General features: G+C 34.4%; 1 protein-coding gene across 2 annotated transcripts; it reads left to right on the forward strand.

Annotated features, from left to right (window-relative positions):
• The first annotated feature begins 287 nt into the window (after nt 1-287).
• On the forward strand, nt 288-21,712 carry LOC115982678 (AP-1 complex subunit gamma-2-like). Of its 2 annotated transcripts, XR_004089700.1 has the most exons (19): nt 288-536; nt 4,038-4,340; nt 4,572-4,713; nt 5,750-5,923; nt 6,425-6,604; nt 8,312-8,466; nt 11,627-11,717; nt 12,225-12,388; nt 13,433-13,487; nt 16,114-16,236; nt 16,420-16,515; nt 17,124-17,251; nt 17,615-17,719; nt 17,848-18,107; nt 19,156-19,404; nt 19,487-19,662; nt 19,929-20,033; nt 21,154-21,319; nt 21,449-21,712. XR_004089700.1 is itself a non-coding variant. In XM_031105353.1 (18 exons), exons 1-18 carry the CDS (start codon nt 505-507, stop codon nt 21,247-21,249), a joined length of 2,634 nt encoding a protein of 877 aa, XP_030961213.1. In that variant the 5' UTR covers nt 288-504; the 3' UTR covers nt 21,250-21,712. The 2 variants fall into 2 exon arrangements, 1 of the variants encoding a protein (XP_030961213.1); XM_031105353.1 differs by having other exon boundaries at nt 21,154-21,712.
• Nucleotides 21,713-23,294: the final 1,582 nt, after the last annotated feature.

A 23,294-nucleotide genomic window follows, 5' to 3' on the forward strand; every position in this document is an offset into this window, starting at 1 on the left:
ATAAGAACTAAATAAATGTCTGTAACGAAGGGCCCTTTATTAAATGGAAAATGACTCAATCCTCCCCTTGGGTGAGATAGATCTATCCACGGACCAATATAATTGAACCTTTGCTCCACGACAACTCAAAACTTTCACGTCCTCCACTCCCTTTCTATCCAATCAGCATCCGCTGTCACCCACCCCATTTCACCGCACCAGGTAATACAATCAAAATGTAGAAAAAGAAAAAGAAAATAAAAAAGAAATGTTTGTTTAATTAATTTTTGTTTCTTTCTTTCACATAGGAAAAAAAATACAAAACACGAGCGAACGCACTCATATAATCACCGATTGACGAAGAGTGCTTTGAAACGCAGAGACTGAGACACACTCTCTCTCTTTTCTCAGATCCAAAATCTCTCAGATCTTCGTTTCGGATCCAGCTCGGGGGAATCCGAATCCACCAATCGGATCTGACCGACCGACCTTTTCCCCGGAGCTCCATCCATCACGGACCCAATCATGAATCCCTTCTCTTCCGGAACGCGTCTCAGGTAAAAGCTCCGATTCCTTTTGCTATCAGATCAATTTCACATCGAATTTTTGTTTGCGCAAATCGAAAATTAATTTTAAAGCTGATCGTAACTCGAGACGATTTTGGTTGAAAATCGCGGTTTATTGTGATTGTTTGTCGTTGTAATTTGAACTGTTTGATTTTGGATAGTTAGAGACTGATATATTTAGTAAGAATTGTTGAAGCAAATGTTGAAATGTGCGAGATTTTGCATTGTATATGTGATCTTGACGCCGCGTGATCTCGTTTATATGCTGAAAAACAACGACTTGGATGTGTAGTAACTGAGAATGAATTGGAATTATTGGGGGCAATGCCTTTTCCTAGTTTAGATTAAAGAAGTGGATGCTCTCTAGTCTCTGGAACTATCTTATGATTCTAGAGAGGGACTGTAAAGTGGTTTCAGGAAATGAATGTATGAAGTTGAATTTTAACACCAAACTCAGCTTGTGTGATATCATTCCTGACAGAAAGTCAATCTTAATTCTTAACCCATGTTAAATCCTATTCCCTTTCTAATTTATTTATACTGGGTCGCACCCTTGAGTTTTGGTTGGAATCGGGTTTAAGTTTAAATCTTCCCATAATGGCCAATTTGGATTGAGGGGGAGGGCGGGGGAGTAAAGTAGAGTTGGCCGGAAATTAGCCTCTACACCCCCTCCATCCAAATTGGCCATAAAAGTAATTAAAAAAAAAGCATTCACTTGGAAGCTTAACTTTTAGGTTTTTATTTTTATTTTTTTTGTTTGGGGCGGGTAAGTTATACACGTACATATTGGGTTTTGAACCCATGACCTCACTCTCCAGCCATTCTTGTGGAAGGAGGAAGTTCCATTTGAGCTAAAGCTCATTGGCAAGTATAACCTTTAATTTCAAAAAAGAAGATGATATTTTGGAATTGCAATTATTCAAGAGTAGTTCCTATACACTCCTTGTGTATTTGAGTTTCCTCCTGTTTCTAATAAAGTTATTTTTAGCTATTAAAAAAGAGGGAAAGATTAAAACTATCTTTTATGTTATGAATTTCCCTTTTTAACCTAGCTAACAAGAACATTGAGGTCGCACTTTTTAACAAGAACGTGGTTTAAATTATTGAATTTGGAACTGTTAATCTTTGTATCTTTTGATTCATACAATATGATTGCTAGATTGCCATGCAAGAATCAGGTTGTCACGTGTGTGACTTAATTCTACAACTTATATGGGCTTTGAGCCTTTGGCTCAAGTAGTAATGGGTAGGTTAAGATTAGCTTAGGTCTTAGATCCAGAACTTTTCAAGCTGCAGAGAGAGATGAAGGTTTAAAAAAAAAGGAAAACAAAAGTTTCTACTATTTGAGAACTTCTGGTTTTAGTTTGTTACAATGCTGAAGTGGCCTGGTTAGTCCTTTGTTTGGCTCCCCATTCTGATGAAACATGTAAGAGTCTATACCTTTTTCTAACTCCTTTTTTTTTTTTTTTGACAAGTAATGAGGAAATTTTATTAGATTATCAAAAAAAGAGTCACCTAAGTATAAAGGAAGTATACACTAGGGAAAAGTAACAATCAAACGCACAAATTACAAGCATCCATCAAAGAAAAAACCGAAAAAATAGAATGACTGCCTATTACCTTTTTCTAACTCTTTCATTTTTAATTTAATGGCATTTAATCTTATTTTTTTGATAAGTAAGAGTGTTTTATTGAAAAAGAGGAGATACTTTATGCACACAGGTCACAGGGTGTGTACACAAAATATTCCTAAATAACACAAATGCCAATCTTTACATTCAAAGAGATATTGAATCAACAAACTCTAAAATAGAATTCAAACCACTAGGGCCTATGAGTCAGGACCACTTGAGTAATTTTATTTTAATTAATCTTGTTCATAAGAAGTGAATATGTCAATTGACATTGATGCTATTACTGTTTGTGCACTTTGTATCTATATGTATAGATTTAGGGTCTTTTTGGTTTGGAGAATGGACAAGTGAGAGGATAGAAAATGTAGGAATGATAGGAAAGTGGTAGGATAGAAAATGTTTTAGTCTTCTTTTCCCTCATGTGTAAATGTAGGGAAGGTGTAAAAGTATAAGGATAGAAATGAGATTTTAATAAATTTACTATTATTCTTTTCTTGCATGAGGAGAGGATAGAAAAAATTGTGACTAAAAAAAGGGGTAAAATAGTAAAGTCTGTAAGACACATTTTTTACCCACTTTTCCTTCCAATTTGGGAGAATGGTTTATGGTGTGCTTGAGTAGAAAACTCCACCCACCCCTTTTACCAGCCTTCTCCTTTTTAACTCAACCAAATGGATCATTAGAAATATTTAAGTATTTTAATGAAACAAAACAATATAGGTGACAGATCTGGTTGGAATTGAACCATTGCACCTCGTTAAGTTTTTAATTATGGATAGCCCTTGAGCTTGGTACATATAGGTCACCCATGATCAGGAGCAGCAGACCTGAGTGTGGTATATGTGAGACTATGATAACTTTTGCAGTCAAATGCATCACCTGTGGATAATTTACTGATTTTACCATTTTGAGCGTATCTCATAAAAGCAAAAGGTAGAGGCAATGAGTGGCCATATCGCTTGTAGTTCCATGAATATGTAATTCAGGGAATTCATTTCCCAGTGGGTTAAGGATGCGGTAAGGAGGACTTCGATGTAGTGTAGATATGATATGAACCCAGCCAAAACATGCCATCTTTCAAGCAAATTGACTCTTACAAAGGGTATAATAATCCAGTAATGTAAGATTAGAACAAAGAGAAGAAAGGGTGAGTTTGGTTTAGCTTTTTGTAATTGTGCTTTTTGAAAAAAGTGGAGGCTTTAATAATTGCTCAATGAAATTGGTCCTTTTGAAAAAGAAGGGAGTTTGTAAGAGTGCTTAAAAAGTGATTTTTGAAAAAGCTGAGTGTTAGTGGCACTTATCAAAATTGTGGCTTGAGTTGTAAATTACTAAAAAAAACAAAATGTATACATGGGAAATTTTCATTCTTGTGGTTTTACCTTTGTAATAATATAATAAAAGTTGTTATTTATTACTTTTTTTTTTCAAAGAAGATTATTAATGATTTATTGTCAATAGCAAATGACTCTTTAATTTTTCTTGTAATGGAATACACAATAATTATTTTAAAACCCTATAATTTTGATAGTATGAATCTCTACAAAATAAGATTTTATAAAGTGATAGATTGGGTACTTACATCCTTTGGTATGAATAATGCGATTTGTTAAACTTTTAGTTGCTAAGTGGAAAGTCCATTTTTGTTTTGTTCCATTTGCTTAATTTATGGTTACTTCTGTTTTTATGATTTTTTTTTTGTGCATAATTCTTCATTCTGTTTGTTCATATAACCCCAATCAAAGAAATACGTAACCTATTGTCTCTATAGTTTCTTTCAGAGGTGACATTTCATCGACCTAACTCACTGGTTTTGAACATGTTAAATTTTGTTATGTGATATATACCTATTTTAATGCAGGGACATGATTCGGGCTATACGTGCCTGCAAAACTGCAGCAGAGGAGCGTGGTGTTGTAAGAAAAGAGTGTGCCGCTATTCGTGCCGCCATTAATGAAAATGATAATGATTATAGGCACCGTAACCTTGCAAAGCTTATGTTCATTCACATGCTTGGCTACCCCACACATTTTGGTCAAATGGAGTGCCTGAAGTTGATTGCTTCTTCTGAATTTCCAGAGAAAAGAATAGGATATCTTGGCCTTATGTTGCTTCTTGATGAAAGACAAGAAGTTCTAATGTTGGTCACAAACTCGCTAAAACAGTATCCAACTGTTGTTGTTTTTGTTGGGTTTTTTTTGGAAAAACCTCATTTTTTCTTTCAGTTTTATCATTATCCCACATTAAGTTTAGTCAATTTTCTGTGTTTTATTGTTATCACCTATTTTTTAAAGGTTTATTTTATTGTGACTTTTTCACTGATGTGGTGTTTATACAAGAAAAGGGAAAAAGAAAAATATCCATACAGTGTTGTGCGACCTTAACCTATGTGCAGAGATCTCAATCATTCAAATCAGTATATTGTGGGACTTGCCCTTTGTGCTTTGGGAAATATTTGTTCAGCTGAGATGGCTCGTGATCTTGCACCAGAAGTAGAAAGATTGCTGCAATTTCGAGATCCAAATACACGGAAAAAAGTGAGTCTTTTTTTTTTTTTTTTTTTTTTTTTTCCCTTAATTTTGGGCCCTTTATGTTCTGGAGAATATGTTTCTAAGATGTCTGAATTAGACCCATAAGTTTGGCTTTCACCTGTGAGGAATAGATGGAAAAAGGGAAGGAAGATCATCCCACTTTATGGCTGTGTTAAAGCATGGTAACTAAATATTGATTGTATTAATACAAGGAGTAGTAAAATCTGCATTCTGTAAATTCTGTGACTAAGAAATGAAAATCAGTCATTTGCAACAATACTCAGCTTTTTGACAAGGTTAACTCCACTTCTTCGTGCAGATTGAGATGTTAGTTCTGCTGAACTTGTGTCTATTTCTTGTTTGTTTGCGAATTTTCTGAATTCCAAATATTACTCCTTCCACATAGCTCAACTAAGTTAAAACTAAGAAAGAAATTTTCCAACATATAATCATTTCAAAACAGAAAAGAAAAAGAGGGCAAATTTTAGGTATATAGTATCCTTAAGTTGTTTTAGTGACTCAAGGCAAGTCTGCTGTTTTAGTCTCTGGCAAATTCTTAGTCATTGCCATTTATTCGTACAAGTACATGTTAGATATCTGTGCTAAATCCATCTTTTTAATTTTAGTTCTGTAGGATTATGGAATACTCACCGTGAAAGAATCTGGTCCTCATATTTCAATTATGAAATTAATTTTCATCAAAATGGCCCATTTTCAAATTGTTTTAGACTGACGGTGTGTGGTTTTCTCTTGTTAGAAGCTTTGCTAACCTGGTGTACTGCCAGATACAATCATTTTGTTCAGTAAAAGGTTGAGTCCAACATATTAGTCAATCCTAGATGTGTTCAACTTACCGTGATTTTATTTGTTGAGAAACTACTTTAAGTGTTGCAATTTAATATTTGGTGTTTCTTGACAAACATTTACATTTGAACTTTAATTTGCAATGTCCGATAATCTGATGCTAATCATTATTTGGTCAACTTGATTATTTTTAATCTTTCGTTCTTGTAAACTTGACTATGCACCATGTTGTATATAGGCAGCATTGTGTGCTATAAGGATTATAAGGAAAGTACCAGACCTGGCGGAAAATTTTATAAATCCTGCTGCAGCCTTACTTAAAGAAAAGCACCATGGAGTTTTAATAACTGGAGTTCAACTTTGTACAGATCTATGCAAAGCCAGTGCGGATGCCCTTGAATATTTCAGAGAGGTAACTTGACCATGGCCCAGCCAATATGTTTCTCCTTACTGTTAATAGGACAGAAGCATTCTGTGTGGCACATGATTTAATGCGCAATTGTAAAGTTTTGTTTTTTGAGTTTTTTATTTTATTTTATTTTATTTCACTACATGAGTAGCTGCTGTTTTCATTCTTATTGGATAATCCATGCTGGAATACATATCTGGATAATTTCACGTATTATAGTCCTTGAGCAAGATTAAAAGTGCTGTGTTTTGGAATACATAATGCATGGTTGAGAAACCATTGTCTCTTCTATATGTATTTGTTTTTCTTGATGACCTGATGTTACCATTCATTATATGACACTCTGAATTTATGCACAAGGTGCTACACGTTAAATCCTTATTGTGAATTTGGTTTGTATATTTTAGGAATGCAGGTTTTAATATTTTATGGTTTTATTTTACAGAAATTTTATTCAGATTGTTTGTTTATTGTAACAAGAAATGGTTTATACCATTATTGTAGAAATGCACAGAGGGTTTGGTTAAAACACTCAAGGATGTCGCAAACAGTCCATATGCACCTGAGTATGACATTGCTGGCATCACCGACCCTTTCCTCCATATCAGATTGCTTAAGCTCTTGCGTGTGTTAGGCCAAGGAGATGCAGATGCCAGTGACTTGATGAATGACATACTTGCTCAGGTAAGTTGTCACTTAAATTTTATCTCATGCTATCATTAAAAAAAAACTATCAGTCAAGATTTACAGATTATTGACAATTTGCGTTGCAGTATTGTTTACCTCACCAATCGGTATGTTTTGTGAGTTTGTATTTTATGGGTAGTAGATATTATGTTAAAGATGATACACTAAATTTTTGCCTACAGTAGATTTGGATCTTCAATTTTTTTTCTTAAAAAAGGTAAAACTACGCAATTTTTGAGATGGTGTTTTGTTGGTAGAAAGCAGGCAAAGCCGTATAAGATGCCAAATTACAGAATCATAATGTAAGTATAGCTAAGAAGGAAGAATATTCTGTGGTTATGCTAGAGGCTAAGGTCCTTTGGGTGGTTGATCGTGATTTTGAACATGAAGGATTTAGTGGTTGTGGGGGGTCATTTGTGATGCCTTTGCCTCAGCAGTCTTAGACTCTTAGGAGCGTTTGGCCTTCATTTGAATATCTTCTATAACTTATTGGAGATCTAAAGGGGTTGAAAGGAAATTAAGGCTTCAACGTGTATAGGGTAGGCTTGTGATTATGATGAAATTAAATTTCATGTTTAGGAAGGGATGAGGTAGGAAATCTGCAAAATAGGACTTTACAAATGAGGTCAATCTGATGCCATGTCATTTTTGCTTTAGTTATGCATGCTTGTCTGGGCTTCCATTTTGGTTTCATGGTGGCATGTATGTTTGTTGATAGTGTAGTTGTCAACCTGTCATTGATGGGAGAATGTTAGAACAAGAAGGAGATGCTTTAGAATAAATGGATCCTAAGAAAAGTAGGACATGTATGATTATAATTAGAATAGAAATAGTACTTGAGATTGACCCCCTAGGGAAGCACAGTTGGTTGGGGACCAAAATGGATTTTCTTAATGTATATCGGTTGTTTAGAGATGAGGATTTTACAAGAGAGTTGGCATAAAGTAGGCTTTTATTTTATACAGTACTTTGGAAAATTTATTCATGATGTTTAATTGGACTTTTTTATCTGATGGTTTTTGGATCAATTGGCATCTTCTCTTCATAAAACATGGGGTGAAAAAGTTAGGAGTTAAATCTTTTATGGATGAGTGAGTTATCTATTAGAAATTTTCATAGGATTTCTTATTTATCAAAAAAAAAAAAAATTCATAGGATTTCTTTTTCTTTTTAAGTTTCTTTTATACAGACAGTGAGTAATGACTGGGTCCATAAACTCCAGTTTTTCTAAGACCATGTTTAAGATTGTATGCTTATGTCACCTGTATCATGCGTCTACGAATGTAAATGTATCTATGTATGTTTATGTTGAGTTGACTGATTAGGATTAGATGACTATGCAGAATTAAATGCTAAGCATGTCTTTGACCCAAAAAAGGGGCAAAAAAAGGTGCAACATATGTCTTCAAAACCTTGCAATTGTGCCCTCCTTCCACGTGTAAATTTTGCGTGCTATAATTTTATTTCTATCCCTAAATCTAATTCTTTGATTCCAGTCATATAATTTGAAGGACCCCTTTGTTGTGATTCCTTGTAACCTTGTCAAAGTGGATTTACGAGATTTGTTGCTTTTACATTAAACCCTTTTGGACAGTTGCAATTGTGCATTATTCTTGAAACTCATCTAGCTTCATCATGACTTGACAAAATATGATAAAGTTTTCTCTTTTATCTTTATTGTTTAACGTGGCATATTTTTCCTAGGTGGCAACGAAAACTGAGTCAAACAAGAATGCTGGCAATGCAATTCTATATGAATGCGTTGAAACTATCATGAGCATTGAAGATAATGGTGGCTTACGTGTGCTTGCGATCAATATCTTGGGAAGATTCTTGTCAAATCGTGACAACAATATCAGGTTTTCTCTCATATTTTAACCTGGGCTACCTTTGTGGACAATTATAGATTATGGTCTGTTTATTTTAGTTTTCAGAAACAAATTTCAAATCATGAATTTATCAACCAAAAAAAAAAAAGTACTTAAAAAAAAATTTGTTTTCAGGTTTTACCTGATTTTTTTTGCCACTAACGTATGTATCTTTTTCTTTTTCATATTATGTATTATCTGATCCTGATTTTTTATAAAATTTTAATTTAAAATTTTAAAGATGTATATATATATATATTTATATGTTATTTTTAAAGTATAAGTAAAGAATTCATTAGGTCGCTCATATCAGTCGGTGTATAATAGAAAAAAGTGTAAAATTTACACATTTTTTGCATAAAAATGACCCACATCCGTTAGTGTTTAATTGTGTAAATTAACAAGTTTGCTATAGTAACTATGTAAATTTACACTGACACTATTTATTTTGCATTTAGTTTTTTATTATTTCTTTAAGTATCTTGAGGATGAAAGAAGAGAGTGAATAGTGGTTGTTATATGTGAAGAAAGAGAAAAAATTAAAAAAAAATTCAAGAAAAATTGATATTTTAATGAAATGTAGTGTAAATAAATAATATGATGTGGAGTATTTTGAGAAGTATGTAAAATAGAAAAAAAAAAAATGTTCTTATGCTAAAGTAGAAATGAATTTTTGCACGAGCTGATGCGAATGCTCCTAAAATATGCAAAAACCCATATACATGAGAAGTATACAAGAGATACACCACAATTATTATCTAAAATTACAAACATCTATCATTTCAAATAAATTAGAAAAGGTACGCATTAGGAGAATACTATTTCTGAGTATTAGTTCCAAATGGAGATGTGATGTTCCCTGGAAAGACATTTGGAAGCCTAAGCTCCCAAAAAGAGTTGCATTCTTCTTGTGGACAGCAGCTTTGGGGAGAATTTTTACAATTAACAACTTGAAAAAAAGGAATATTATTGTGGTAGAATGGTGTTGTATGTGTAAAAGGAGTGGGAAGACAATTGATCATTACATATTAAAAAAAAGGAGTGGGAAGACAGCTAATCGTTTACTCTTATATATATATATATATATATATATATAAAGAACAGTTGATCATGTACTTCTTCATTGTTCTATTTCTAGAGTCATGGGCTATGTTTTTCAACATCTTTGGAGCTAAGTGGGTTATGCCTATAAAGGTAATAGATTTAACAGTTTTGTTAGCTTGTTAGCGAGGCTGTTTTGGATGACTTCTGAATGTAGGAATCTAGAAGGTGATTCCTCATTATTTAATAAGGTACGTTTGGAGAGAGGAATGCTGGAAGCTTAGGAATTGTGAACTACCAATTTTAGATCTTCAATTGTTGTTTCTTAGATCCTTGTTTGAATGAATGATAGTGTCAGAATTATATTCATTTTCAAATTTATTAGATTTGATTAGAGCTTAATTGTTGGTGTACCTATTTAATACTTCCTATGTACTTGGGCTACAAAAAAAGAAGGAAAGATGTCCTGATGCTGATGACCACTCATATAAGGGTCTAAGAAATGTGGACTAAACCAAGCTTTCTTGACCTTCAAAACACCAAGCATTGCTTTCCTGAGGCAATGAGGGATCGCATTCCAAATGCCTAGGCTACGATGTCTACCAAAGAGAGCTTTTCAACAAGCTTGTAAACTAATTACATTGCTAGGCATTACCCACTGAATACTGAAAAGGCTACCAAGGACCACTAGCAAATCACTGAAGTGATCAGTGCTTCCTAAGATATTCTATAGTGTCTACCAATGAGAGCTTTTCAACAAGCTAGTAAACCAATTACATTGCTAGGCATTACCCACTGAATACTGAAAAGGCTAAAAAACAAGAACCAAAGTGCCCTAGCAAACTCACAATGAAAAGCAAGTGATCAGTTGTCTCCTCACTCTTCTTCACACACAAGACCAATCAACCACAAAGATACGGTGCTTCCTAAGATATTCTATAGTAAGGATTCTCCCTGAAGCCGCCATTCAAATGAAAAGTGCCACTCTAGCTAGGATCTTAGGTATGTTGATGTCTCTAAACGAGTTGTGGGATCTATTATTTACCAATGTATTCTTTCACATAAACATTATGCACATAAAAGTCATGGGTAGCTGATTAGTAATTTAAACCATTGTTTGAGGTTGTAGAAATTCATGCTAGTGTGATGGTATGGATTCTCCCTGAAGCCGCCATTCAAATGAAAAGTGCCACTCTAGCTAGGATCTTAGGTATGTTGATGTCTCTAAACGAGTTGTGGGATCTATTATTTACCAATGTATTCTTTCACATAAACATTATGCACATAAAAGTCATGGGTAGCTGATTAGTAATTTAAACCATTGTTTGAGGTTGTAGAAATTCATGCTAGTGTGATGGTCTTATGTTTTTTATCAAATGGTAATTGCAAGTTTTACAATGAAGGTGATCCTTGACATCCTAAATCTCTCCCCTCCAATTACTCAAGGAGATCGCCTATTATGTGCCTCTCATATGCATATGAACTAGAAGGAAGATGTGGGTTGTCCGTTTGAAAGTCAAGAAAATGAAAAATCTAGCAAAGATGTCAATTCCTATCCAGTATATAATTCCTGTTCTACTATAACTTGCTGGAAATAATTTAGTTGTCTCTACAAGCACTAAACAAATATCTATAGATGACAATTAATCTATGTCAGAGGATATTACATCCCTAAAAAATAACAGAATTGACATTAGATGTATTTGTAGAGAGTATGTATCCCTTTTTCCGGCTTCAATTACTGCTTAGGCAGTCACCAAGGTCTACTCGACTGCGTTAGTATCTGGCAATTCTCTCTTTGAAATTTCTGACCACCTAAAAGTTCTTCACTGTTTGTCTTATAAGCCATTTTGGGTAAGTGTGTCATAAGCTGTCCATTGACTCTGTGCAGACTCTTGTTTTGTTTTTTTTTTTTTTTGGTTTTATTATCCTGGCATTTTTGAAAGCTGAGACTAAATTATATTCTATTATTCTTCGAGCCAGTAGTTGTTTTAGTCCTTGAAAGAAATTATTTTCTTTGCTTAATATTCCAGATGCTTTGTCCTCTTCTCCATCCCTCTGTCAACTACTTACTGCGCTATATTGTAAAAGTAAAACTTTTGTTTTTCAGATATGTTGCACTAAACATGCTGATGAAGGCTATAACCGTAGATGCTCAAGCAGTGCAGAGGCATCGGGCAACAATCTTGGAATGTGTTAAGGTATTACATGGGCTACTTATGTTTTTTTGCTTGATATTAATGAAAAAGTTGGGTTCGAGCATTAGCCTAGCTGTATTGGCATCCTTTGTGGTGCCCCATGTCTGGGGTTCAAACCCCACCTTCCCCCTCCCGCACCATTTACTTTAGCAATAAAAAAAAAAACAAAAAGTTGTTGATATATTGTTGCAACCTTCTTCTTTCTTTTTCTTCATGATTGAAATTTACACAATTGCTTTTTATGTAGTCTTTTTGCCCATGATATTCTAGTTGTCTAGGTGCCGCTGCTCTAGGGGAATGTGATTCAATCCTCTTCCTGTGCACTTGCTGAGCAGAAAATATTACTGTCTTAAGCATTATTTTTGACTTTGCTCTCATAAATATTGTGACTTTGGATTGAAAATGCAGTGTAGAATTGATGCATTTCCTTGTCGTTTGACTCTTCTGTACTGTTACTGACAAAAACTGAGTCTTCTAGTGTACTATGTCATTTGATCGTTCCCCTTTCAGGATTCAGATGCTTCAATTAGGAAAAGGGCTCTTGAACTTGTTTATCTTCTAATAAATGAGAGCAATGTGAAACCTTTAACAAAAGAGCTGATTGATTATCTGGAAGTAAGTGATCAGGAATTCAAGGGAGACCTTACTGCGAAAATTTGCTCCTTAATTGCAAAGTAAGTTACGCGGTCAAGTGAATTTAAAATTATTGAGACAAGAATTTAAAATTAAAGTCTTCTTCCTTTTTTTTCTATCTTCCTTTGAGATGCCAGATAATGTTTTCCTCGTATCTGCTGTATGATTTGTAACAAACATGAATATTGATTCTAAAAGAAAAAACAAAAGTTACGCTGCTACTAGTGGTAAGAGTAGGACTTGCATTCATATGGTAATATCTGTAGCCTCTAGATGTAGTTGTTCACTTATCAAATCTTGCAGTCGCCAATACCATTATATATCCTTTACTTTTGAAGCAACTTAAGCAGCTGATTCTCCATCCAAGCAAGGCAGTTCTGCAAGGAGGGGGAAGTAAATCAGTCTCCTTATTGTTTTTAGATTACTAGTGTTTATGTTTTTGTGAGCTTTTGCACTTCCTAATTGCTTTTGCTTTTGGGATTGATGTTTCTAAGATGGTATCAGAGCCTTGTTTATCTAAAAGGTCCTCACTTCAAGTCTTGATGATCTCCATTCTTTTAATTTCTTCTATTTTGCACTTGTAATGCCCAAGTGGCCAGTTAGTTGTTATTTGGTGGGCCTACATAAAAGGGGGAGCTTGATATTTGTTGTTGGCCCACTTTCTAATAGCTTACTATTTGGGACTGATGTTTTTCAACATAGGTATCCGGTTCAGTTTTTTTTTTTTTGGTTGGTTTTTTTTTTTGGGGGGGGGGGGGGGGTGGTTTTACATGGAAGAGTCTCTCTTTCAATAAAATTGATGTGGGGGGTGGTTTTACATGGAAGAGTCTCTCTTTCAATAAAATTGATTACTAATCCAAAATTATTTTAATCTTGTTTTTGTGGGGTATCTGTATGCTTATATATATGCTTCCGTGTAGTTATATATGTATGCAATTTTGTATGTGCACGTGTTCATACTCCATTTTTGGGTCATGATATGGATCCATACAGTTGGATTAGTTGAGCATGGTCCACTTCATTAATTAATTGGAATTTCATCCTGCAATGTATAGTCAGTTAACATTCACTTTTTGGTGCTTTAGGTTTTCACCAGAGAAGATATGGTACATTGATCAGATGCTCAAGGTTCTCTCTGAGGTATGCATCTTAATAACATACTCTTTGTCTATTTTAATATATTTTATGCTTTGATGTTTTGCTGGAAAATTTCATCATGTTGATGAGTCTGTGTCACTAGTCACTACCCAAGGTTGATTTCTGCTGTATCAATAAATATCTAAACCCCATTTTGATTTAATGATATTTGACTGTTGATAAATTATTGAGTTTTCTAAAAGCTTAGGCTGTTAGGAAATAATGAATTTAATTGTTTTTTTAATAAAATTATTCGATAGTTGGGGGATGGGGGATTTGAACCCTGGATGTCTCTGTTGGAAATACCAAGAGATGCTAGTTGAGTTACAAGGCTCTTGGCTAATCATTTAACCATTATTCTAACACCCCCCTCAAGTGTGGGCCCAAACTTCCTTTTAATAAGTGGGGCCCATCACGTGAGATTTATAACTTTTTAAATGGAAGGTAGAACTTTCAAGATCACCTATTTTGATACTATGATAAATTACCAATTTTCCCAAAAGGTCAATGTTAGGAAATGATGAATTTAGTCATTTAACTATTAATTTAATTATTATTTTAACAACTGTATTTATAATTCTATGAAGGTATTAATGAACTGTTTGGAGAATAATTAGACCAATGTTATTGTGTGACTTTGCTTCCACTTAGGGTCATATGTACTATTAAGTTATGGGCTACCATTTTCTCTTTTAACCTTCTGCGATTACTTGCCCTTCATAAGTTATAGTTGCTGCTTTGTGTAATGTGGATTAGGGGTGATCACTGGTCGGTTGGGCTTGGGTTTGGGGTCAACTTGTCATTCGAACTGACTCTTTTGGGTGAAGGATGCCTTCACTAGTTGTCGATTGAAGGGTCGAGAGAATCCATCTGCAAATCGCTTTTGGGTGGGTGGTCGGGTGGCTTTTCTCACTTGTATGATTGCTTCACAAATAGAGAAGCATTAATGGAGTCCTTATTGGTGAGACTGACTGAGGGGAAGAGGAGGATTTGGGCAGGTCTTGAATGATTGGGAATTAGAATTGGTAGCCTTGTTTCTCCATCCTCTTTATTCTAATATTCCTCATATAGAGGTTTGTGCTTGTGATAGAATGAGGTGGAGGTTGAGGAGGAGTGGGGAATTTGATCTTCGTTCTTTCTATACAGATCTAAGGGGCTCATGTGCGGTACTCTCCCTTGGAAAGGCTTTTGGGGTGTTAAAGGCCCCATGGTGAATTTCCTTCTTTGTTTGGATGGCAGCATGGGGGAAGAACCTCACTTGGGAGAACCTACATTAGTAGGCTGGTGTTGTATGTGCCAATGTAGTGGGGAGATGATGAATCGTATATTTCTATATTGCACTGTTGCATTTGATATGTGGAGCTTTGTTTTTAGATCCTTTGGGATTCAGTGGGTGTTATTGGGTGTTACTACAACAGGGATGGATCCAAGATTTTAAGCTAGCAGGGGCTGGAGTATAAAGAAAAAAAAAAACTCCAAGCATCCATATAGTATTAAAAATTACACAAAATCGTTGTTTCTAAATACATTAAGATACAATCATTTACTAACAAAAACAAAAAAAAAAAAAAAATAATGGTTTTATTTAATACTAGGCTGATTAGGATTTTTTTTGCTGAAGTTAGAACATTCACAGTGGTGGTGTTAAAATTTTTAGCTTTTAGCACCTCAAAAAGCTACTTTATTTACTTTGCCACCTCACTTTACAATACACCCAATATTAAATGTTCTATTTTTTTATCTTTTCATTTAAAATAATAAAGGAAGAGAGAGAATTTGAGTTTTTTAATTGAAGGAAGAGATATAATCTTAATAAAATATTGTACTCTATTTTTAACAACTTGTTACAATCAACTAGTATTTATACCAGTTTACTGTAGTTGTAAAAAATTTAGCTTTAGTTTCTCTAATAACGCATGATTTTTTGGTTCTTTCGTGGTAAAAAATATATATATATATATATATATTTTTTTTTTTGCTAAAATATAATCACCATTGTGAATGTTTTTATTGTTTTTGTTAAGTTTTTGGGTTTGATAGTTGTTATTTGGGTTAGGCTAGCTAGGTTGATTGGGGAGAAGGGGGCCTGAGGTTTTGGAAGGGGGCCCAACTACAAAAATGAAATATATAATAATGGGTCTGTCTCTGCTACAAAAGGTCATTGACCTTTTGTTGGAAGGAGAAATTGGGTTGGTAAGTTTTTGTTGGATATTTGGAACATATTTTCTTTATGTTTGACATGAACGGGAACACATTCAACATATATTTGAGAATGCGGAAAGTACAGGGACTCAATTATCAGCTACATTTACTAGTTCCTTATTTGATTGGTCTCATGCATGTGGTTTCACTAATAGTAATTCCATCATGGTCTCGTGCATGGGGTTTCTATATATAATATGACCTTGTTATAATTCTTTAGGTTTCTTTGCATCCATTGTACATGTAGTAGTGTTTTTCTAATAAATTTATCTTTACCTATCAACAAAAGAAAAAAAGAGTAAAGAAAGTTCCACATCTGACATCTGACATCTGACATCTGTTAATCTTTTCATTTGTATTTTTCTCAGCATTCTCAATTATATATTTTGTTTTTAGGAGGTACTTATCTTTATGCTATGCTTAGTAGGCTGGAAATTTTGTTAAAGATGAAGTCTGGCATGCCCTTATTGTTGTGATAAGCAATGCTTCTGACCTCCATGGATATACTGTGAGGGCATTATACAGAGCACTCCAAACATCAGTTGAACAGGTACTTGGCTTTTCTTTTTTGGTTTTTGAGTGTTAAGTGCTCAATATACTTTTCAAAAATGGAAAGAAAAAAGGGGATAGGATAAATGCTCAATATGGAGCTCTATCATCTTGAGTATTTAAGCTTACATACCATTTATAACATTTTTTCTTCATGAGGGGATTGTTTCAATATTTTCATCAGGAAAGTCTTGTGCGAGTGGCTGTTTGGTGCATTGGAGAATATGGCGACATGTTGGTCAAGAATGTTGGAATGCTTGATATAGAGGATCCAATAACTGTGAGTTCAACCTCTTCCATATGTTTGTTTGTATGAACTTCCAGTGGTCATCTTAGTTTTTTTATTTCAGAACTTAGAAAGTAGGATAAAGCATATCTGTAGATAATGCCTTTAACAAATAAGCACCCACGTCTTATGCAATGTTGTTCGAATAAGTCATTCTTTTTTCTTTGTTCTTTTTGTTTATTTTTGCCTTTTGGGGGCAGGGATTGGGTTGTCTTTCTTATGCAGCATGTTGCTGAGACATGGGCAAAATAGTTTCAGTTTTTCTTTCTTATGGCTCTTCTCAATAAGTTTCAGCAACTGAAGTATCTTTTGCTTGTCCCCCTATTGTTTTCTGTAATTATACAGGTTCAAATTGAAATTATAAGTAAAATAGTTTCATAGACCAATGTATAATTAGTCGTCCAGATTCCACTAGGTCATCTGCTTAATGACAAACTTGTGGGCTAAAACTCACAATAAGGCTGTCAAGTGACCTCTGCTTTTAGTATAAAATTGATCCTGTAACTACAGCATCTGAGTAACAATGTGCAACAAATGGATGTTTAGACCCTTTAGTTTGTCATCCTTTTTTCTTCCGTTTAACTGGAGTTCATCTAAAACAGGTAACAGAATCTGATGCTGTGGACATCATAGAACTTGCTATTAAGCGCCATACATCAGACCTCACCACAAAAGCAATGTCTTTGATTGCTCTGCTAAAGCTCTCTTCCCGTTTTCCTTCTTGTTCAGAGTACGTGATGCATTGTCTAATTCTCTTTTCACTTTAATTACATTTATTTTCTGCCATACTTTAGATATATTTTTGTCTAGTGCCCTACTGTTTTATCAGAGGTATTTAAATCTAGTAACATGCCTAGTGTGCATAGCTGAATTGGGTTTTCTCTCTCTGTTGCTGAACTTAATATGAACTATTAGCTATTCATATTGCTGGCTAGGTATGCAGTTGGTCTTGTGATTTGATTATGTTTGAATGTGTGTGTGGTACAGACACACGTGAAATGTATGTGAAATATTTCTTTTATTGATTTGTGGATCTGTTAGGAAATCATCTTATGGTGTGGAAGTGTGATTGTTCTCTAAATAATGTCTATAGGAGGATCCAAGATATCATCGTTCAAAACAGAGGAAACCTTGTGCTTGAATTGCAGCAGAGATCCATCGAATTCAATTCCATTATTCAGAAGCATCAGAATATTAGGTATGCAGTCTAATGTTTTTGGGATTTAAATCATTAAGTGCTTCAGTTACTTTCTTCACCCCTCCTTCCCTTGGGAAGGATTCCCTTAATTTAGCAAATTTGTGTATTAGATAGATGAATTTGTGCAGGTCTGCACTGGTGGAAAGGATGCCTGTTTTGGATGAGGCAACTTTCATTGGAAGGAGGGCTGGTTCAATGCCAGCAACAGTTTCAACTTCCAGTGGCGCGTCACTTAATCTTCCAAATGGAGTTGCTAAACCTTCTGCGGCTCCTCTTGTAGATTTACTTGATCTAAGTTTAGATGACGCTCCTGCACCTAGCTCTTCTGGTGGTGATTTTCTTCAGGATCTCCTTGGTGTTGATTTGTCGCCAGCATCAAATCAATCTGGTTAGTATTGGAATGTATTATGGCATAATTTGTCATTATTGAATTATTCTATTTTTCTAAGCATTTGCTCTCTCTCTCTCTCTCGGCTTTGACCATATGCTTATTCTTATAAACCTTTTGGCCTTCAAAGCATTAGGGTAGAAGTCAGTATTTTCCAAGATCTGTAAAATTTTCCTTTATGCATGATGAAGTGATGTCCTTTGATGTATCATTTCTGGAGGCCCATTGTTGATGATCATTCTGGGGCATTAGCCAAGGTTTAACCCAGTTCCTATTGGTCAGATTTGAGTGGACTCTGAACCATGCCCACTCATCTACCTGAAAAAAATAATATATAACGGAATATTATGTTAAATATAATTATAAATACTGCTCCCTCTGTTCCAAATTTTGTTCATGTTTAGAAAAATCCAACTTTTTGACGGAATATCATTTTATGCTTCGTCTTTCAAATATAAAGATATGTTTCCAAAACTACTGTCCTTAACGTAAACTACTGTGAAAGAGGGGCATTGACTTTTTATCTAAAGTAAAGGATAAGTTAGGAAAGTTAATATTGTGTATAAACATTTAGATTATATAATAGGTTGTTGCCTGTGAAATTTTCTAGAATCTTTAACAAACCTTTGTTTCTTGGAAAGCATTATGTTTGGTCAATTCCAATTTCAATGACTAGGTTGTTTTCATAATTATTTAAGTTCTTCAGTCTTTTCTCCATATGAGAACATTTGAAACAAGAATACTAGATTGTACCAGAGAATTTACTGGCACCATGCTTGTGATCACACAATGTATATTTGTTTTTCTGTAAAAATAATTTCTTTTTTACTTAAACAAGAAGGCAAGAGAAAATTTGTGTAGGATCCTCTTGCAGAGTCTGCATCTTAAATGTGACTTAAAGTTTCTATTTGTGCTCTGTTTCTTAATTTGACTTATAATGGTCTTCTGTTGTATAAGGATATAGATATATACAGACAAACGTATGCATTTGTGTGCATGTGAGAATACACACCTTATCTGCCAGGAATTTATCTTTCTGCAATTTCAGGTACAAATCAGGCTTCAAAAACCGGCACAGATGTTCTACTGGATCTTTTGTCTATTGAAACACCTCCTGTTCAAAGTAGTTCATCCCCACCTGATGTATTATCTAGCATTCAACATAACAAATCTCCAGTTGCATCATTGGAGGAACTTGCATTGCCATCTTCACTTTCTGGACAAGCCACTACTCCTGTAGCAGCTGCTCCTATGATGGATTTGTTGGATGGCTTTGTCTCCAATCCACCAAAGCCTGGTAAAATTTGGTCTCACTTGGAGTTCTTTTTTAGGAAAATATAGTTTTTGTCAAAAGTAGTGACAGCCTTTTTCTTGAACAGAAAACAATGGTTCAGTTTATCCATCTGTTGTTGCATTTGAGAGCGGCGCCTTGAGAATAACGTTTGACTTCTCTAAGCCTCCTGGAAACCCACAAACAACATCGATCCAGGCTACTTTTACAAATTTGTCACCAAGTGTCTATTCAGATTTTATTTTCCAGGCAGCAGTTCCAAAGGTAGGACCAGATAACAGGCTATAAAATATTTTGTGTTATACTATTTTTTTGATATGTGTCAACTTATCATTGGACTTTCCCACCCTCTTTTAGAGATATTTTGCTTGCTTTTTTAAATCAATTCTCATGCAGCCTTTTGTTTTCTTTTGTGATATTGTTGTCTGTCAATGTAGATCCATAACTCATGTTCTCTGGTTGATTTAGGTCTATTTTCTCCATGTTTCCTTCGAGATGTAGTCCTGACATTTGTCATTTTAAATTCACAGTTTCTTCAACTGCACCTTGATCCCGCTAGCAGCAATACTCTCCCTGCAACTGGTAATGGGTCTATCACACAAAATTTGAGAGTTACCAACAGCCAACATGGAAAGGTATTTGCAAGTCTAGAACCTGGACTACATGACAATGAATATTATTCTTCAGTTTGCTGTCTGAATAACCTACTATTTTCTTAACCATTCTCTAGTTTTTTAGATTTAAAAATTTAAAAAAATAAATAAATAAATAAAAGTGTTTGTGCATTTGTTATCAAAGTGGTTCACTAAAACAAAAATAGTGCTTCAACGATCAATAAAAATCTTGGTGATCATTTCTATCCTTAAATGAAATAATTTCTTTTATTCAATATTTAAGCTTCCTTGAGTACAAGGATATTTGAACAAGAGGTTAAGAGCTAATTAGATCTACTGGTTGATTTGTACTTCACTGATTTAGAGAGATTGTTAGGAGCTGAGTCAATGTATAAGAGGCAGGCATTTAAGGGCCTAATTAGATCTACTGGTACAGTGATTCATGATGGCTGTTGTTTTCTATTTGTTTTAATGGATGAAGTGGAGTTTTTTACTTCATTATCATCTAGATTAACAACTTACTAAAACTTGAAGTCTTACTTTTATCATTTATGTTGTCTCATCATAGGTGCTTCTTGGATGTAGATACCATCAAAGTAAATAATTGTACTGTGGGTTTATATGTTTAACAGAAAATATACCGAAAATTGGCCACAATTATAAAATTCACATTATAGTTTGTGGTTTACCAAAGAAGACAAAACAACCAACAATGTTAGTGAAATTTGTGACTGGTGATAAGGAAATCATTTTTTTTTTTTTTAAATAAAACCACTCTCTAACAGGGCCTTTTTTTTTTCTGAGGCAGCTTTGAATATGTCATTTCAACTTGTAAATTGACTAAATTTGTGATGTAAATGCCAACCTGTCATGTAATGTTTGAGATGAATTAATAAAGTAGGTCCTTATTGCTTTACGGTAATTTTCTGGAAGAGTTGTAAGTATTTGTTTATATAATTTAGTAAGCTCTACTCAAAAAAGACATTCCCTACTACTTGGTGTTGGATACATGACCTTTTTTATGTAGTCCAGGAACCTATGGCTTATGTTGTTCGGCTGAATCATGACAGAAATTTTATGACCTTTTTTTCTTTCTTTTGGGTGAGATACTAGATAGTTACAAAATTCATTTCATTTTCAGAAATCTCTTGTCATGCGAATAAGAATAGCTTACAAGATCAACAACAAAGATGTATTGGAGGAAGGACAAATTAGCAATTTCCCTCGTGGTTTGTGAGGTTGGTTGTCCTTTGGATGTGTTAAAGATGGTAGTGCACTATCACCGATCTTTCTTGCTGCATGGGGTGGTATGATTTATAGCATTTTGGACTGATTTTGCTTTAGTTTGGAATATGTCCGAAGGCTTTTACACTTTCACTTCTTTTTTTTTTCTTTTCTTTTCTTTTTTCCCTTTTAAAATTTTCTTCCTCTTGTAGGTGTTCTGTGTACATTATTACATTATATTCCTGTTAGGGATTCTTGTAATTGAATTTTTGCCCTAGAGGCACAGATTGGAGGGAGCTCATGTGTCATATTGAGTACTTGAGGTGCTGTTGTTATTTTGTAGTTTGAATTTACTCACAAAGCCTTATTGTTTGAGATCCAAGTCTCTTGACTTTAAACAGTGATTAGTATATTTCAATATGATTTTTATGTAATATTTCTTCATCAATATCAGTGAAATATCAGCTTCTAATATTTTTATTTTATTTTTAGTGATAGGGAAAGATCAGCTTTGTTTGTTTGGTATATTGTGAATTTTCTTGACTCTAGCTATTAAGATGATTATTTCTATTCTAACTATTTGTTTAGGTGACAATTTGGCGTTTTTTTCTTCTTCCTTTGAGGACAATTTAACTAACATAAACGTTATTGTGAGAGTTGGTCTTGTCATCCTCTGATTTTTCAACTCTCTTCGGTTGTCCAACTGGCGAAAAGTCATCTCAAAGTTCATATTTGATCACCGGTCAAATTTAGCGAAGCTCTAGCAATCATATATATACACACAGTCAAACCTTTTCATCCATCGATGCATGCCAGTTATTACGGAACTTTGGCTGTGATATAATAATAATAATAAATGGTCATAAATAAAAAATAAAAAATAAAAAAACGTTCTATTTTAATGATAAGTCTTTCATTGGTTTTCGCATTAGACCACAGGTTAACCTTTTTATTTTTGGCTGGGAAAGATCATAGATTTGACCTAAACGACGCTGAGCTTTGCAACACTCATGATTCATGAATAGCGAAAAAAGGAACCTCCTATCTTATTTTTTTGAAACCCAGATGGGGAAACTCATGAAAGCGATGTAGCTTCTGTTAATGCCTTGGATACCACCCTTAAATCAATCGATGAATGCCAAGTTTCACTGTTCGATACTGTGACTCTCTCTCTCTCTCTGTGACTGTGTGGACTGTGGAGGCATAATATTGCATAATTACATCGGCTTGATAAGGATGGTTACATTTAAAAAAGCATGACTTTCTATAGAGAGCCCGTGTGAGCGGGTCTTGCGGAGTCGGTATTTATTATGATCTCACATTTACCAACTACCAATATATGACTCTGACTTTATAGCTTACTTTCTGTCACTTTTGCTTAGCTCCAGTATCTGATTCTGAAGGATTTGGCATGTGAGTGACCAACTCCTCTCAAACCCAGTTTCTATTCTTATTATTAGACCCTCCCTTTATCTCTCATATGCCCCACAACTTAAAATCATGTATTAAGGAAGTCGATTAAAGTTGGGGGTGAAAAAACAATAGAAAAAGAAAATTTTCTCATTGAACAGGGAAAGATATTGCCAAAAGAACCATACACCATTTTGCCCAATCATTTCCCTAATCCAATGCACAAAGGAAGTGGTATAGTTTTATTCTTATTTACCGTTACAAGTGCAAGAACTGTGGTGTGGCCTTTCTTAAAAGGTCATCTTTTTTCGATTGGATTTAGGTCCTAAAAGAAAATGTTACACTACGTGAAATGCCATCATAAGATATGGGGAACACACTCTGTGAACCCCACTAGCACCATCTTTTGTCAACGTTTGAAATAATAGCTCTTCATAACAAGGCTCCCTTGAACAACTTTTCGCTGATCCCACCCCATCATGTATCCAACCAAAAAAAGTGGGGCTCCATTAGAAGATCAAAAGAAAAGAAAAGAATTTTATTTTTGAAAAAAGCAAAAAAAGTTCTAGAGAAACCCAAAGCATCCAAAAAGCAACATGTGATTTGACTCCCAAAGTAAAATTCTATTCTCATAAAATTTTGCATGTA

Source organism: Quercus lobata, chromosome 3, assembly GCF_001633185.2.
Source record: "Quercus lobata isolate SW786 chromosome 3, ValleyOak3.0 Primary Assembly, whole genome shotgun sequence".
In the NCBI taxonomy this organism is placed as follows: Eukaryota; Viridiplantae; Streptophyta; class Magnoliopsida; order Fagales; family Fagaceae; genus Quercus; species Quercus lobata.

Coding starts and splice junctions, on each gene's coding strand:
- LOC115982678 (XM_031105353.1), top strand. CDS start 505: ATGAATCCCTTCTCTTCCGGAACGCGTCTCAG. Junction 6,605..8,311: donor TGAATGACATACTTGCTCAG/GTAAGTTGTCAC, acceptor TATTTTTCCTAG/GTGGCAACGAAAACTGAGTC. Junction 19,405..19,486: donor CTCCAATCCACCAAAGCCTG/GTAAAATTTGGT, acceptor TTTCTTGAACAG/AAAACAATGGTTCAGTTTAT.